Below are 16,282 nucleotides of genomic sequence, written 5' to 3'. Positions count from 1 at the left end.
CTCCATCACAAGAAAACAATTCTGTGTTTTTTTTCCAAAATGGAGTGAACCAGTGAGTCATATGATTAATAAATATCTGATGTCCATGACTTTTTAATTTCGAGGAAGCCATGAGATTTTTTTTCTATTACATCAATTGTCATGGGAAATAGTATAAATACTAGGAAAATGCCTCATTGCCTAACTCGTATAATTAAGTAATTCTGTTAACCTTTGGCCTTACATTTTTCATCTAATCAGCAGCTGGACCAATTGCTCTCCATAGCTATTAATATTTGACATTCTTTGTTTTGTTTGCTTTTTTTTTTAAGTAGAATAAATGTAAGATATAATGTCATTTAAATCTATGACATTTAAATAAAATTTTGTCAATTAAAATGAGAAAAGAATAAAAGATTTAGCTTTGCAAATCTACTTATGGAGTATAATTTGTAATATATTTACCTTTTCTAAAGCCTGCAAAAGTTAAGGTAGACCAAAATGAATGTGTGTTCCTTCTCAGAAAGAAGGAACTTGATTGCTGACAGAATCCCCATGTTGGGCGTGGCCCACCACACTCACACCCTTTCAGGTGAGAGGAAAGAAAATCAGACATAGTTACATATGAAGGTCAACTGACTGGAAGATGCCTGATGACACCTTACCCCAACCTCCAAAAAGCATAATGTAGATATATTAATTTAAGAGGCAAAGAATCGTCTCATATCAAATTTTAAAGAAAAGGTTGGCCAGCATCAATGGCACCTGCCTACCACCACTCTGTCTGACCACCCTTCTTAAACCTTCTTTAACCTTTTTAAACCTTACCTACCCCACCACCCCCTACATCTTCCATTCTCTCCTTTTTTTGTCTATGGCAGTTGGACCAAGTCTTTAGGGGGAGTTGAGGAACCATTCATGTTAAATCTCCTATTTCATTCCACTTCTATCCCTGCCAAAGCCTCAGGAAGTCCACTTTCCCTTTGAACTCAGTTACTGAAACAATCCAGAGGCAAAGCTAAGGCACCGACAGTAGCTCCACTTTACAGGTAAACTTGAAATGCCTGATTTAGGAAAGTTTATTTTGTGTGCAGTTTACCTCACCCCATTTAGAGACAAATCCCGCTTTGTTTTCGAATGTCCAATATTAGTAAAAATCAAAATTTCTCAATTTCTTCAGCATTTGCTAAATTGATTCTGATGGAGAACTGTAAAAGATGTATTAAATGCATTTGACAGCAAGACCCCTTTATTTCCTATAATATTTATCAGGTGTTCATTGAGAACCTACTATGAATCTTGGCACTGGAGATATTACAAGGAAACTCTACCCCTGATTCATGGAAATTATCTGGAAAGATAGGGAACAAGGCCCAGAACTTTTCAAATGGAAGCTCAATTGGGTCAAATCAAAATAAGTTTTTTAAAAACAATTGTTGTGGAAGTCTTCAAGTATATTAAGAATGGCTTGAAGAACCCCAGGGATAGAAATTTTACTGACTGAAACAAAGTTTCAATAAAACTATAATCCTTGAATTTCATATAGCACCTGAAACTAGGATAACAAACACTAGCCAAATTGTTTCTCCTATCTTTTTAATTGGCTCACAAGAAAAAAGGAAATCTTACTTCCAAGCCTAGAAATAAACAGGAAATTTTTAATATTTATTGTTACAGTAATAAATTCTGTTTTCACAAATAAGTTCTGACACTGAGCCACAGAACATTTCTGTCATACAGCTCACAACTGGAAACGTTAAAAGAAATACCAGTCCTGCCTCATTGAGCTTCCTATTCATTGTCTCCTTAATTGTACCTCCTTCAATTGCCACCAAGGAATGTCTGGATTTTATATTCCAAAATACTCAGGTATTTATTTTATATAACCCCTCCAGACTTGGTGTCTTGTGTGGTTTTAAAAGTTTTGTTATTCTGGCAAGAAAAGGAAACCCACAGCTTGGTGAATCCAGAAAGTCTCGGGACATCTCAGATACAGAGCTGTGCTAAATGTGTATCAAGTCTTATTTCCAGAGAACCCATTTGAGGTTTGTACTGTGAGCTTCCATTTCCTCACCAACACAGCACACCTGGGCCATACAGGTTTTGCTCCCACCATACTATACACAAAACTGCCCTTGATATATCGGATATAGGTTGGATATTTTTTTCCTTTAGTCAGCCTCAGTAACTATCCTGTCTCAAAACAAACAAACAAAAAAAGTTTTTTTTACCTTATTCCAAGTGTAATATAGGCTCAATATAGAAAAACTAGAAAGCCGAACAAAGAAACTGAAATATGTATGATCCTTTCAACTATTGTTAATTTTGATATATTTCCAACTTGTCTCCTTTTATGTGTATTGTTATGATATTTTTGTTTAAAGGAAAAGCATATTATAATTTGGAGTCTGCTTTTGTATGAACAAATACATTTACAATGTTTGCCACACACAGAATTTCATCACATAAAGGCACCTACTATAAATTCCTTAATGCTTTTGCTGGATATCTATGAGTTTGTGCTTTTTCATAATTATAAACCATTGTTCACAGCTCTGATGATTTCTTTGAGATAAACTCTGAGTGAGAAAGTCACATCCCCTTTAAGACTTAACAAGCTGAAAAGCTATTCGAAAAGTTAAGTGTTGATTTCCCTGCATGTTCACTCACATGGATGTTTTTATTCTTTGCCAGTCTGAGAGGAAGAAAATTGTCAACTCATTTCCTTTGCTCTTTTAATGCTAGGTCCTGTTAGTTTTTTCTTTTACCAATAATCCAGGTTTTTTTCATGATCCTAGGGATCATTCTTGTTCATTCTTAATTTTCCAGCATTGTTCTAGAGATTATTTCAACAAAAAAGTTTTACCCTTTATCTTCTTCACCTTACAAATTCCTACCCATCCAAAATCCTGTCGCACTCATTCCTTCCAGAAATTGGGCACTTATCTTGTCTTTTTATTTTTCATATTGTCTTCCATAAAAAATTAAGTTGTGGGCTGGGGTTGTGGCTCAGTGGTAGAGAACTTGCCTAGCACGCAAGAGGCACTGGGTTCGATTCTCAGCACTGCATTAAATAAATAAAATAATAAAAGGTCCATCTACAACTAAAAAAATTATTAAAAAAAAATTTAGTTGTGCTGGGAGCAGTGGCACACTCCTGTAATCCCAGCAGTTCGGGAGGCTGAAGCAGGAGGATCACAAGTTCAGAGCCAGTCTCAGCAACTTAGCAAGGCCCTAAGCAACTCATTGAGACCCTGTCTCTAAATTAAATATATATATATATATAATTTTAAAAAGTTAAAAGGGGGAAGCGGTCTGAGGGAGTAAGAGGGAGAACAAATTACCTTAGAGATTGGTGCAATAGTCAGACCTGTGGGATTTGGAAACTGAAAAAAAGGCCCTGAGATAATTTAGCAGCAGACATTTAAGCAAGGAACACTCAAGTATTGTCCCTAATAATGCCTGAGTAACGCCAGATACAGAGTAAGGGCCCAGGCAGTCCCGCAGCCTGGGGTGCGCCAGGATAGGGCGAGTCTCAAGGGGTGCTGGCCCCACAGCGACTCGGTATCTGACCTCTGGGTCTCTATTTTTAGGTCGCTGTGCTTTATTCTGCAAGCCAAAGGTACCGGAAATGATGACAAGGCCAGCAGTTTCTCTTCCACCCTTCCTGGATAGGGTGGTAACCCTGTTTACAAAAGCGGCGGCGAGCCAGCCCTTTCCCGCAAGCCAGCGCCTGGAGGCTGGTCTGCAGAGGACGCAGCCTCACTGCAGCAGTGAGGCCCCAGGAACCGACTGCAGCCGGGGAACCGGGTGTTTGTTCAACCAGGGCCACCCTGGGTCCCCTGAGGCCCTTGAGCGACGCGGCCGAAACCCCGCCCTGATGCCGCGGGATTGGCCCAGCGGCTCAGCCTCGAGTCACTTCCGACCCAGGCGCCAGCCCCAGCCACGCCCACTTGTCTGGCGGCCCTTCACACTTTGTGAATTTAGGGATTGTTGCGTATGACAACCGGGCTCAAAAGGGACTCCCCTGCCTGGCTGGCACTGTTTTCCTGTTCATCCCCTGAAAGATGAAGGTGTCTTCCGCGCCGTGCACGGCGTTTCCCCGCCGCGGAGAGAGTTCCTTTACTTTCCAGCGGTGCCTCCTAGCGATCTTTCTGGCGACCACGGTGTTCCTGCTGTTTACATTCTCTGGTAGGAGCCTGAAGAGGTTGCGCACGCCGACGTACAGGCTGGAGCTTGGGGTGGGAGCCGCGGGTCAGGGTGGACCTGGGGTTGGCCGGGGTCGGCGGAGAAGGCACGGCCAGAGTGCTGCTAGGGGCGGTGCGTTGAGCGCTTCCAGGACGCGCACGCCGGAGCACGTGCGGGCCGAGTCCTGTGGCGACCCTGCTACGCCCGAAGCGAAGCCTTGCTTGGGCGGCGTGATTTTTGCCGGAGTGGTGGGAGCGGCGGAGGTTCGTCTAGGGCCTAGCTGTGACCCTAGCAAAAACTCGCCGCGTTTCCGGGTTTGAGCCAATCCTGGATGGGGAGCGCACACCAGGTGCTCCGGGTGAGGGGTCTAGAGTGCTCAGGTGCATTGAAGTATTGCGAGGGTCGATGCCGTGCAGGTGGTTAGAGTCTGCCCTTGTGTTCCCTGCGCGGGGTGGTGCCTTGGAGAGAGGGGCTGCTCATTAGGGTCTTGGTGGTCCCTGCAGTAAGAGTTGGCATGCAGGGTGTCAGCGGTGCCTAAATGAGCTGAGCTGTGGGAGACGGGGCGGGGCATTGTTAAGTGTGCTGTGCAAAAGTGGCCTGCCCTGCGGTGCCAAGGTAAGCGCATTCTTTGCCTTCTTTGGGGATGGACACGAGTTCTGGTTCTGAGGAGGGTAGGTTGCCTTCTGCTTGTGCGCAGGTGAGAGCAGGTTCACAGTGTCTGAGTTTAGAGGGTGGGAAGGGCGCACCATGCCCTTTGTATCAAGTCTCCTTGTTGCCCCAGACAGAATTGGTCTTGGTTTACAAGAGGATTTTTTTGTTTGTTTTTATCCATGGAGTTATCTTCCTGTTCCCAACCAATACAGATAGTATCAGATTTTATAACCTAATTTTTTTTGGGGGGGGGAGTGATTGTTTTCCTTAGGTCAGGTCATGGTTCAGAGGAGCAGCCTAAAACCTTGTGAGAAATTAGTATCCTCAGGGTTGGGGCCCAGTTGGTAGAGTGCTTGCCTCGCAAGCATAGGCCCTGGGGTTTAATCCTCACCAACAGTTTACTAACTAAAGGTGAAGGTCCATTCCACTGAGTTTGTTGTGCCTTTCATTGAATGGACTAAATACTTTTTATTCAAAATATATGCTTGCTGGATGCAGTGGCCCACTCCTGTCCTGTAATCCGTGCCATTCAGGAAATTCAGGCAGGAGGATCACAAATTCCAGGCCAATCGCAGCAATTCAGTGAGGTCCTTAGCAACTTAGTGAGACCCTGTCTTAAAAAATTTAAAAAAATATTCAAAAAGACCTGGGGGTGTGGCTCAATGGTTAAGCATCCCTAGATTCAATCCCTGGTACAAAATATCTATACACGATATAGATAGATGATTATTGTGTAAAACTTACACAAAATTAACCATTTTTGTATCTCCTATTTTTAAATGCACATTGTTTCTACACCCATGTTATATGTAGAATCCTATTACACATACAGTTTGTATTGCTGCATTTCTTTACTTAGCAACATTCATTTAACAATATTTGCCTTCTAGGTTGGTTCCAGGTCCTGTGCTGGTCCTGAGGTTGTACTGGTAGGCAATAATAGGTCATTCCTATTGTCATGGTCCTTCTTTCATTAACTGTTTACACACATAAGTGCATGAAGCAGGGACTTTATTTTGCTGTTATATCCCCAGTGCCACATACATAGTAGGCAATCTATAAATATTTGCTAAGATGTATTGGAAGTATCAGACATTAACCAATTAGTATTATTCATTGTATATAAATAATACCTGTATAATTCATGTATTATAAACCAACTAGAGTGCTCTAGAGGAAAGGAGCTTGCTTCTCTGCATTTAACAAGCAACAGGAAGGAAAGTGACATTTCTGTTCATCAAATAGGCCAGACTCTGCACTTGTTGTTCCCTCTGCCTTGGAATGGTCCTCCTTCTGATTTACTGTATAATTGGCTGTGTCTTATCCTGCAAACTCAGCTGGACTGTTACCTGCTCAGAGGGATCTTCCATGACCACCGTTTTTCTGGTAGACACACACATACACACCGTAGCAAATTGTAACCACCCTTCTAATTTTCTGTTCTCTATCTCTCCCCATTACAAGGCAGAGAGGTTTTATCTGTCTTGTCACATTTGTTGTTCCAAATGGCCAATTTGGGGCTTCAGTAGCAACACTCTTATATAACCATGAGTTTCATAGTTGGTAAGGACTTAAGAGCACAAGAAAAATTCCTCCTGCCTGCAGGAGAAAAGTTCTTTAAAAAGCTATGCCTGGGCTGGCCTTTCTGTGGAGCTAGGGCAGGGGAGCTGAGCTGAGGGTCAGAGAGGACCTGCCTTCTCCTATTTATAGGTTCTCCAGGGCTCCTAGTACTCCAGTCTTGCTTCTTACTGATCACTAAAAAGTTCATTTCAAAAGGGAGAGAGGCAAGTAGGGAATAGTGATGATAGAAAACAAAAGGACTTTTTTTTTTTTTTTTTTTTTTTTTAAGAATAATGTTTAGAATAGGATTTAAACTAGAAATTTAAGGCCAGGTGCTGGCTGTGGTGCATGCCTGTAATTCCAGGAGCTTGGGAAGCTGAGTCAGGAGGATTGCAAGTTCAAAGTCAGCCTCAGCAAAATCAAGGTGCTAAACAACTCAGTGAGACCCTGTCTCTAAATAAAATACAAAATAGGGCTGGGGATGTGGCTCAGTGGTTGAGTGCCCCTGAGTTTATTTCCTGGTACCTCCCCGCGTCCCTCCCCCAAAATACTAAAAGTTGAAGAAAATGATGGAAACTATTTCAATAGAGGAAAATGGATAAATAAAAGGAATAGGGTGCAACAGGAAAGGTAATAACACTAATACTGAAGGGGAGGAAAACCAAGGTTAAGTGTATGGTTGCCAGGTAAAGTCAAGATTGATGAACAGAAGTTCACTATGCTGGGCAGGGAGAGGAGGTGAGTAAAATGGGTTTCCTTTTGCGAGCAGCTCACTCTCTCATGAGGAGGTTTTATAAACAGATAGTGATGTGCATGGGAGTCCCAACATCTCAAAGGTAGCTGTCAAATGGCAGAAAATTGTACAACAGAGCATTTGTACAGTTTTGGAGAGAAAAAAAAAAATTCAGACTTACTCCTCTAGAAGTAGAGCTGCTTTTTCAGAGAAAACCCACAATCTCCTGTTAGGTGTGGTCTCATCTGTCTGCTTTAGGCATTTTTCTTTTTTCCAATTAAAGAAGCCAAGATCAGTAGTATTTATCTGACAGTTTCTTGGTTTTCTTACCCTGCATGCTACGGCGCCAAGGAAGCAGTGTTCATCTGGTCTTCTGCTAAGTCTCTCGAAAACTGGGAGACAGACAACAAAAGAAATGGCCAATTCTCCTTTCTCCAATGCATAAACATTAATTATTTTCAATCCGAAATGCATTATAGCATGTTCTTTACTGTTTTGGGTCTGGCAGCAGTGCTACTGTGATTAACATTTTTTTTTTTTTTAATGGCTTCTATGAGGGACATGTTGTGCTGGATGTTGTGACTAGCATGTGCTAGTTACCTGAGAGAGTCCAGGGGAAGGTGGCCAGTTATTATTTCCCAGGGGGAGGCAGAAAAAGCTTTCCAGAAGAAGCAATGGGTGACTTAAGTCTAGGAAGACAAGAGTTGAGCAGGACTTGTAGTCAACCTAGGAGGAGGGAAGTGTGGAGCCAAGGTGCAGAGTGAGCAAAGGTATCCAGAGGTGATGCAGCTGGACTGCCAAGATGCTCAGTGTTGGGCAAAGGAGGCAACATAATGGGAGAAGTCTGGATAGCAGGGTATCTATGAGAAGCAACAGGCTAATTGTAAGGAAATCATCACCATTGTAAATTCAGACTCCGGTGTTATTACCTGTCCATTTAAGGCATTGGGAGCTCTTTTATTTGACTTAGCACAACAGAAATCTGAACTCTAATTTCCCCAAGCACAGTAGAAGGCAATTTCTTGAAGACTAAATTGCAGATAGTGTAAGATGGTGTCAGCGTGTGGGGGTTTCAGATGAGAGATGGGAATGGAAGGCAGGTTGGTGATGGTTCATGGTGTGGCCTGCCAATCAGGCTGCCTGACTTGATTCCTGGGTCTGGCACCTATGATGCCTTAGTTTGCTCATCTGAAGGGAGAAATAGTATCAATCTCATATGATGATTACGAAGATGAAGTTAGCTTAAAAACAATGCTTGATGCAGGTAGTGCTTAATATTGACCATTTCTGAATTGTTTTATCATCATCACTATTGTTCTAAGAAACAGGTTCTGATTTTGAAAAAAATATACCTCACAGTATGTGGAGTTCACTTTTGATGATGTTAAAATACCATTTCTAATAATAGCAGTAATGGAGATTGGATCCATAATAAACTAATACAGAATAAACATTTTGACATGAAAGAAATAAAGCTCTAATAAAGGGAAATGTTTATAACTAAACAAAGGAAAGATTTTGAAGCCTGGCATAAAAACAGCAAAGAAATAATTATGAATTGCAGATTTCACCAAAGCAAGTTGACTGAAGAGTGAAGGATTGAGTTTTGATCTAAGAGCATATTGAACGGATAGCAGCCCTCATGCATCTCTAGTCCTAGGTACTAGAGACACAGATGAGTGATACGTGGTCCTCAAGGAGAAGTAAACAACAAATAAGTATAATATGAAAATGTCTATGAAAGGAAATTGGAGCATCATAAGGGCATTTAACCCAGACTTTTGTTTTTTGTTTGTTTGGGGGTTTTGTTTATTTGTTTGTTTGTTTTGGTCCTAGGGCCTCCCACATGCTAGGCAAGAGCTTTACCACTGAGCTATATCCTAGCCCTTTTTCTCTGATTTTGAGACAGGGTCTTGCTAAGTTACCTATCCTGGCCTGGAACTTGCTATCCTTCTGCCTCAACCTCAAAGTCACGATTTTTTTGAGTGAGAGATGTCAAGATGCTTCGAAGAAGAAGAGGCATCTAAGATGAGGCTGGGAGGCTGGGATGCGGAAGGTGGGAGAAAGGCACTCTTGCTGGTCAAAACGGAAATCAGATGACTCATGAAGACCTAAAGTGTTGGAAAGCACACCCATACAGGCCTCCAAGTAACTGAGGACAGCTTGAGAATAGTGTGCAAGGGTGAGCAGGATTCTATAGGGAGGGACTTTAATCTGGCCCAATCTGTCTTGGAAGAACTTTTAAATACATCATATAAATATTACTTTTTGATAGCAATGTGAAAAAATCAGTTCAATGAAAGGTGACAAGATAGGTAAAGAGAAATTCTTACAGCAGTTCAGATGGGAAATGCCAGGACTTGAAGAAGTAAAGGATCGAGCATTCCAGCTGTGGAAACAGAACTTGTTTGCTGGGCATATGCAAATATGATGAATCAAAAGTGACCACACTCAGGCTTTGCAGTGTTATATGCAATTGTGTAACACATTTCCAAGGGGACCTGTGTGGGTTGGCAATGATTATATAGGCTTGGCACCCCAGCCAGGTTGGAGACAGGGACCTGGAAGGCTGTTGGTTATCCCTGGTAGTGAAGTCAGGGGAGAGGGACCTACAGAATAAAGAAACAAGAGGTTCTCAAGCAGATTCTTTAGGGATATCTCTGATCCCCTCAGGCAGGAAAGGAAGAGAAACAGGAAAGCCTGAAACCCAGGGTGATGTACTCTCCAGGAAGTCAGTGAGAGTTTGGGGGCGGGAGCAGGGGTGGGGAGAAGAGAGACATGGATCATTCCAGAGCAGAAGAGAATGCTGAAGTTAGGGAGGACCCAAATCTCTAGATATCATCTGAAGGGTAATGCAACTCATGAGGAGAAGACTGTTAGTGTGAAATTAGGAAGAGACCAGTTAACAACTTGGAAGTGATGAACGTGATTTTTGTGGGCCTAGAAATGAGTGGCAAATGAGAAATAAAATTTAGAAGGTATAGAAGTCACAGCCTGCATTTTGAGGAAGCAAAGACAATTAAAAAAAATTTTTTTTTTGGTTGTTGATGTACTTTTATTTATTTATATGTGGTGCTGAGAATGGAACCCAGTGCCTCACACATGCTAGGCAAGTGCTCTACCATTGAGCCACAACCCCAGCCCCTCAAAGACAATTTTAAAACAGGTTGTGAGAACAGTAGGAGAAGGAGCAAAATGGTCCAGTTTCATTGCGGTTTCATTTGTGGTCAGATACCAGGAATTTTTGGTGGTGTCTGGGTGTCAGTGCGAATGTGCACAGTTGTCAGAGTTCATTTTTGCAAGCCCATTTAAGTGTAGAGAAGGTGAACAGTTCAGGGGATCTAGTGTAGAGAACTAATTCACTTTACTGAAACTCACCTGGGACTGCTTTTCATATTACATAGTGGCATCTATTAAAGTTCAGCATTGCCACTTAAATCTAATAACATTGTAAAATATCTAGAAAAAATAAATCAAGATACTGGAGCTGGGAATGGTTAGCATGAAAATCTCAATATCAAAAAAATCAGTATTCTGAACAAGAGAACAAATTTAATTATACAATAGTGCGATATTAGACTTAATTGTTCCAGTGTGTAAAGTTTGGAATGCACTGGTTACCAAACTAAAAAAAAAAAAAAATTCTGCCTACTGTTGAAAGCATATCTTTCTTTATGCATGTTAGGGAGAGAGAATATTTCAAGAGAGAGTAGACTAAACCATATAATTGATATCTCTTTCAAATATAGAGCACCATATTGAAAGTTAAGAATCCTCTATCTGTTTTCAAGACAGTTACTTAAATTGAATGCATAAAGCAAAGGATACTTGTGTAATTTTGTAACCAGCATCCTGTTACTTGGTTTCTGTCCTGGTGGTTCTAAAGTCTAAAATGATGTTATGCAACCATATCTAGAACTGAATCATATAGTGTTTCTAGCCCTGCCCCTTTTCTTCTATTGTAAAATAAAAATTTGTGGTTCAGGATAGTCAGCAAATTCACTGTTAGTAATAAAACTCGACTCTATATTGTCTTTTTAAATATGCTTTTCATTACTAAGTTTTTTGTTTGCTTTTTGCTATTGTTTTAGGCAGTTGGTTGAGGAATGTTCAGATATTAAAACCAGGATGGTGGCAATGTTGAAAACATCTTGTGCATAAGTGGACTGCAGAACACAATGCAAATATTATGTTAGACAATGTGTATATAGAGAGAATTTTAGAATGTGACATGAAATGAGAGGAACATTTCTATTGTTTAGAATTTTCTTGACCCATGTTTGCATCTGAAGTATGAATGAGATCCAGGAGTGAGAAAGACTAGGCTCCTCTGGATCAAAACAGACCTGTCTCCTTAGGTCCTTTCCTCATGAGAGCAGCTTTTGCATTCTCTTTTTTTTTTTTTTTTGCGGTACTGGGGATTGAACTCAGGGCGTTGTGCTTGCAAGGCAAGCACTCTACCAACTGAGCTATCTCCCCAGCCCAGCTTTTGCATTCTTTTAACAAGTTAGGCCTTGACTTACTGCCTCCTCCCTCTTATCTTTCAAAACTGTTGCTAGGTTTACAAGTGCTCAGATAGCACTTGTAAGATGAATTACTGGATCGTCACTGTTCTAGAGAGAAAACTACAAATACAACAAAATGAAAGACAAAAACAAAAGTGAAATGTTCTAGAAGGACAGCTGTATAGTGGCTTTCCTTGTGGCATAGGTAGGATAAACAGCCCCACAGCTACCTCGGGGGCTCCCAAGGGAGTGCATGATGCGGTGATTGGTGAAGGAAGATTTAATTGTGTTCACTGATCAAGAAAGTGGGGGAGAGGGCAGATTATGAAATGCCATTCAAAGTAGTAACCTTTTATATTTAAATGGCATTTGTTTACTTATCAGAAGTTCAGTTCATTTACATGAAGCACATGGAATGAAGTCATATTTTGAAATACTTTGGTCCATATTGTTGTTGATCTATGAAATCTACAATGCTTATTTAATAATCACTCTTACCCAGCATTTCTTGAGTAACCCACTAGGGGCAGAGTAGAGCAGGAAAAGAAGACGGTGGTCCCTGACCTCTGGAGACATACCTTCCAAGGGAAGACTGAGCCTGAAATGACAAGTTGTCATAAGTTAATGTTTCAGATTATGGACGCATAATCTAAGCAGAGTGCTGTGTACTAGAGATGACTTCTTAGAGGAAAGACTAGTTTTGAAATGAATTTATAAGGAAATGGGGAAAGACACATACTGATGTATATTTTTTTAAAACCAAAAACATGGATGGTATCTCTTCAGTTTGCAGTTGAATGCAAATTTGGTTTTTTCTGAAGTAAGCCAAAAGCTAACTGAATGTTATTTAAAATAAGGGGCATCTTCCATGACCAGCATTGCTTGGGTAAAGCATAGAACAGTCATTTGGAATCTTTCTGTGTGCTACCTGTTGCCAAACCACAGTCTCAAGATGGTGAAAGTTGAATTACTGCTTCCTTTTCATGTTCTTCTTCCATTATCCCTAGATGCCTGTGTACTACCACCACCATTTAAAGCTTTGGAACTTGTTAGCAAACCTAAACCCTATTATGAGGTTGGGGAAGAAATAACCTATAAGTGTAAAGCAGGATATGACCAACTATTGGGCCTTCTCACGATTGCTACTTGTGAGCCGAATCATACCTGGGTGCCTATTTCAGATGATGCCTGTATAAGTAAGTAAACACAGCCGTGTCTTTTTGCTTGCTCTAGAGATTACCCCACATTTTAGGGAGCATATGCCACTATTACAATGATGATTTTTCTCACAGGAAGCAAGACTGGATTAAGTGTGGTTTTTGCAGGATTTGAGAAATTTCTAGGGAGTCTTTTTCTTGGCAATTGGTTGCCCGTGTAACTGTGAATCTTACATTTGCCCTTAAAATATAGAGGTTAAAGAAAAAAATATTCCATTCAAAGAGCAAAGCAGAATATTGACTTTCTTTCAAGTATGTTTTGAAACTAAATTTTAAAATTTCACAATTATTTTCTTTTAGAAAGAAAATGTACATATTTAGAGGGTCCTAAAAATGGAAGAGTAGAATACATAAATTCTAGTCACGTGTGGGGTGCTCAAGTTCATTTTATTTGTTCTGATGGGTAAGTTGCTCCTTACAGAAAATAAGGTCAGTCTTTCCAATTCTGTATGTTTCTATTCTCTTCCTAATAAGTCACATAAACTTTCTTTAATTTTGCTTTCTAGTCAAACTGTCCTTAGGCATTTGATAGAAACAGGAAATATGTGTAATAACTAAACTGAAGTTGAAGGAAAGCAAAGCTGTATACTATTTGCTGTATCTAACAATAAGCCTATTATAAACATCAGGAATGGAGTTTTCACGGTGGCTTGGCTCTTCACAACCAAGTGCACCCTCCTGCCAACTCTTAAAAGCTGAAGTAGGGCTCCCAGAGATGGGAGGTAGAACTGCCAACCAAAGCCATTCCTCCTATGTTCAGAGACCTTTGTAAGGTGTTAACCATATCAAAATTGACCTGGTTACCCTTTTCAATCAAGGTGGTTTGGATGGAAGACCTTATTTTTGAGAGTGCTATAAAGAATTGAAGTATCTCAGGGGCTGGAGTTATAGCTCAGTGGTAGAGCACTTGCCTAGCACTGGGTTCGATCTTCAGCATCACATAAAAATAAATAAAATAAAGGTATTGTGTCCATCTACAACTAAAAATATATACTAAAGAAAAAGAATTGAAGCATCTCAGAAGGAGACAGGCCACTCGATAATAGCTTTTGTTCTTAAGGCTCTTTCAATAATGTAAGTTGGGGAATATTGGGCATTTCTGAAAATTGTGCATTTAGAGATTCAGTGTAATACAATATATTAAAAATAAGTGATTCTTGGGGAAAAAGTGAGCTGTGACTATCAACAAGCAGTATTGATGGCTTTTAAAATTTGATCAAGTAATTTGGAACATTCAGTCGATAGTTATATTTAGTGATAGTTGATAGTTATATTTGAGAGAACAGAAGCACAGGTCCTAACCAAAGAAGTTGTAGCCTTATAGAGAAACACAATATATTCAGAAAGCTATCAAAGCAAAATAGTAAATGAACAGGACCAGAGAAGTAGAATAATTCGTATAATAGTGAGAGTTCAGGAGAAAGAGGATGTGTATGAATTGCAATCATCAGAGAAGATTTCATTGAGTAGGAATCTTCCTGAGCTATTCCTAGAAATACATTCTGATTTAAGCTAACACTCATCTAGCACTTACTGTCCACCAGATACTAACTCATCTGAGTCTTTAAACAACCTTATAGGGCTATGTACTTGTATCCTCTTTTAACTGGTGAGGAAATTAAGCAAGAGAAACTTGCCCAAATCTCAAGCAACTGGTCAGCCATACAGCAGGGACAGGCACCCAGGTAGTTCGGCACTAGGCATGCTCCTCTCCTTGAACACTGTCCTCACTAAGCAGAATGTGCAAGTAAAGGCACAGAAATGAACGTGTGATGTGACTGCAGAAAACAGCAAAGCAGCCAGACTGACAAATTTGCAATAGCAGATTTATTTAGACAACATTGCTGTTGGACAATGTATGTTCACGTGGAGAAAGTCTTCATTTGATTAAATTGCAGATTTATTTAGCACTTTGGTACTCCTCTCCTTCACACTACTGCGATTTAGAAAAACAACTATCTAAAAATTTCCTTCATAATTACGTGCATCTTTTTGATGGCTAAAGAAAACATTAACTTTTTCTTTTCTCATTCAGTTTTTACTTAGTTGGTAAACAAGTCGTACGTTGTGTGCTTAAAGGAGAATACCCAGAATGGGACAGTCAAGTTCCACAATGTGAAAGTAAGTAAATTCTTCTTTTTTTAAAATTTAGATTGGCAGTTCTCAGACATTTTGGCCTTGGGACTCCATTATGCCTTTGATTAACATGTACCCCAAAGACATTTTCTTTATGTGGGTTATACCTTTTAATATTGATCATAATGGAATTAAAATGGAGAAGCATTTAAAATTCTTATTTACTAACCCATTTTTAAGGACAATAAACTTGATACATGTTAACATATGTAACATTTTTAGTAAAACTATGGCAAAACAAAAGAATACTAGCATAGTAACTTTACATTTTTGCAAATCTCTTCAATATCTGGCTTAAAGGAAGACATTTGGAGTTGGTCTGTTGTGTTACCAAGTTTCATAGCCTCTGCAAAAAATTACTGTGAGGAGGAGAGTGAAAAAAAGACAATGTGGGTATTATTGTGAATCACCAATGTAGAAAATTAACATGTTTATAAACTGTAAAGCATTTCTCAATTAGCTCTCAGTTGTATTTTTAATCACAGGCAAATTTTCTCAATAAATTGTCAGCATTTCTTAAGATGACTAGGACAAAGCTTAGTGTGACCTTGCAAATAAATGTTAGGTATTCAGTAACTTAAGAAAGTGAGTTTTGTTCTAGAAGTTCTTTCTACATTAATGGCTTAAACTTGTGGTAATACATCTCAAAGAAACCCTCTTTTAGATGGATACTCAATTCACAACTAGCTTATAGAAATCCTATATGGGGGAGAAAAATAAATTCCATGTTGATGAATTTATTGGAGGCAACTCATAGAATTTTACTAATGTTGTCTTACTTTTTCAACCTTCTTTTTACCTTTCGTTTCTTCTTTTTTTTTAACCCCCTTTATAAAGAGGTTTTGTGTTCACCACCTCCAAAAATCAAAGATGGAAAATATACCTTTAGTGACATAGAAGTATTTGAGTATATGGAAGCAGTAACTTACAGTTGTAATAAAATACCTGGAGGAGAGGAACTTTCACTTGTGGGAAAAAGTGAGCTATATTGTGCTGGCAACGGAGTGTGGAGTAGCAATCCTCCTGAGTGTAAAGGTAATAATCTGTCCTGCTATATTGTCATTCCTGTAGAAATATTTTGTAAATAGCTTTACCTTCCTGTAAACAAAACAGGCACATGTGTGTCCTCCTCTAGGAAAATTGGCTTCTAATTTAATGTAGGGCAGGTGGAGTAAAAAAATAATTCTAGATCTAGAAGTCCCTATCCCTTACCCCAGCATGTTCTTGCATTCCATTTTATATGTCATGAATGACTCTGTGTGTGTGTGCACGCCTGCATGCCCATATATATGTGTATGAGTTAGGATGTTTGT

At 39.9% G+C, this 16,282-nt stretch overlaps 1 protein-coding gene and 1 long non-coding RNA gene across 9 annotated transcripts in view; one reads left to right on the top strand and one right to left on the bottom strand.

Moving 5' to 3' along the window:
• LOC124961797 (uncharacterized) overlaps window positions 1-4,606 on the bottom strand; it is a 28,067-nt gene extending 23,461 nt beyond the window's left edge. The window contains exon 1 of the long non-coding RNA XR_007104335.1: window positions 3,324-4,606. This is a non-coding gene — a long non-coding RNA (uncharacterized LOC124961797). The remainder of the gene's footprint in view (window positions 1-3,323) is intronic.
• Cd46 (CD46 molecule) overlaps window positions 3,729-16,282 on the top strand; it is a 35,673-nt gene continuing 23,119 nt past the window's right edge. For 2 of the 8 annotated variants that reach the window (XM_047520801.1, XM_047520802.1), the window contains exons 1-5: window positions 3,729-4,170; window positions 12,624-12,812; window positions 13,134-13,236; window positions 14,869-14,954; window positions 15,807-16,004. In XM_047520801.1, the coding sequence (XP_047376757.1) occupies window positions 4,047-4,170; window positions 12,624-12,812; window positions 13,134-13,236; window positions 14,869-14,954; window positions 15,807-16,004 (700 nt within the window). In that variant the 5' untranslated portion in view covers window positions 3,729-4,046. The remainder of the gene's footprint in view (window positions 4,171-12,623; window positions 12,813-13,133; window positions 13,237-14,868; window positions 14,955-15,806; window positions 16,005-16,282) is intronic. The other 6 variants (XR_007104334.1, XM_047520797.1, XM_047520799.1 and 3 more) reach the window with 4 other exon arrangements.

The sequence above is a fragment of the Sciurus carolinensis genome, chromosome 12 (genome assembly GCF_902686445.1).
Source record: "Sciurus carolinensis chromosome 12, mSciCar1.2, whole genome shotgun sequence".
Classification (NCBI taxonomy): Eukaryota; Metazoa; Chordata; class Mammalia; order Rodentia; family Sciuridae; genus Sciurus; species Sciurus carolinensis.
This window is presented reverse-complemented; position numbering and strand designations above follow the sequence as displayed.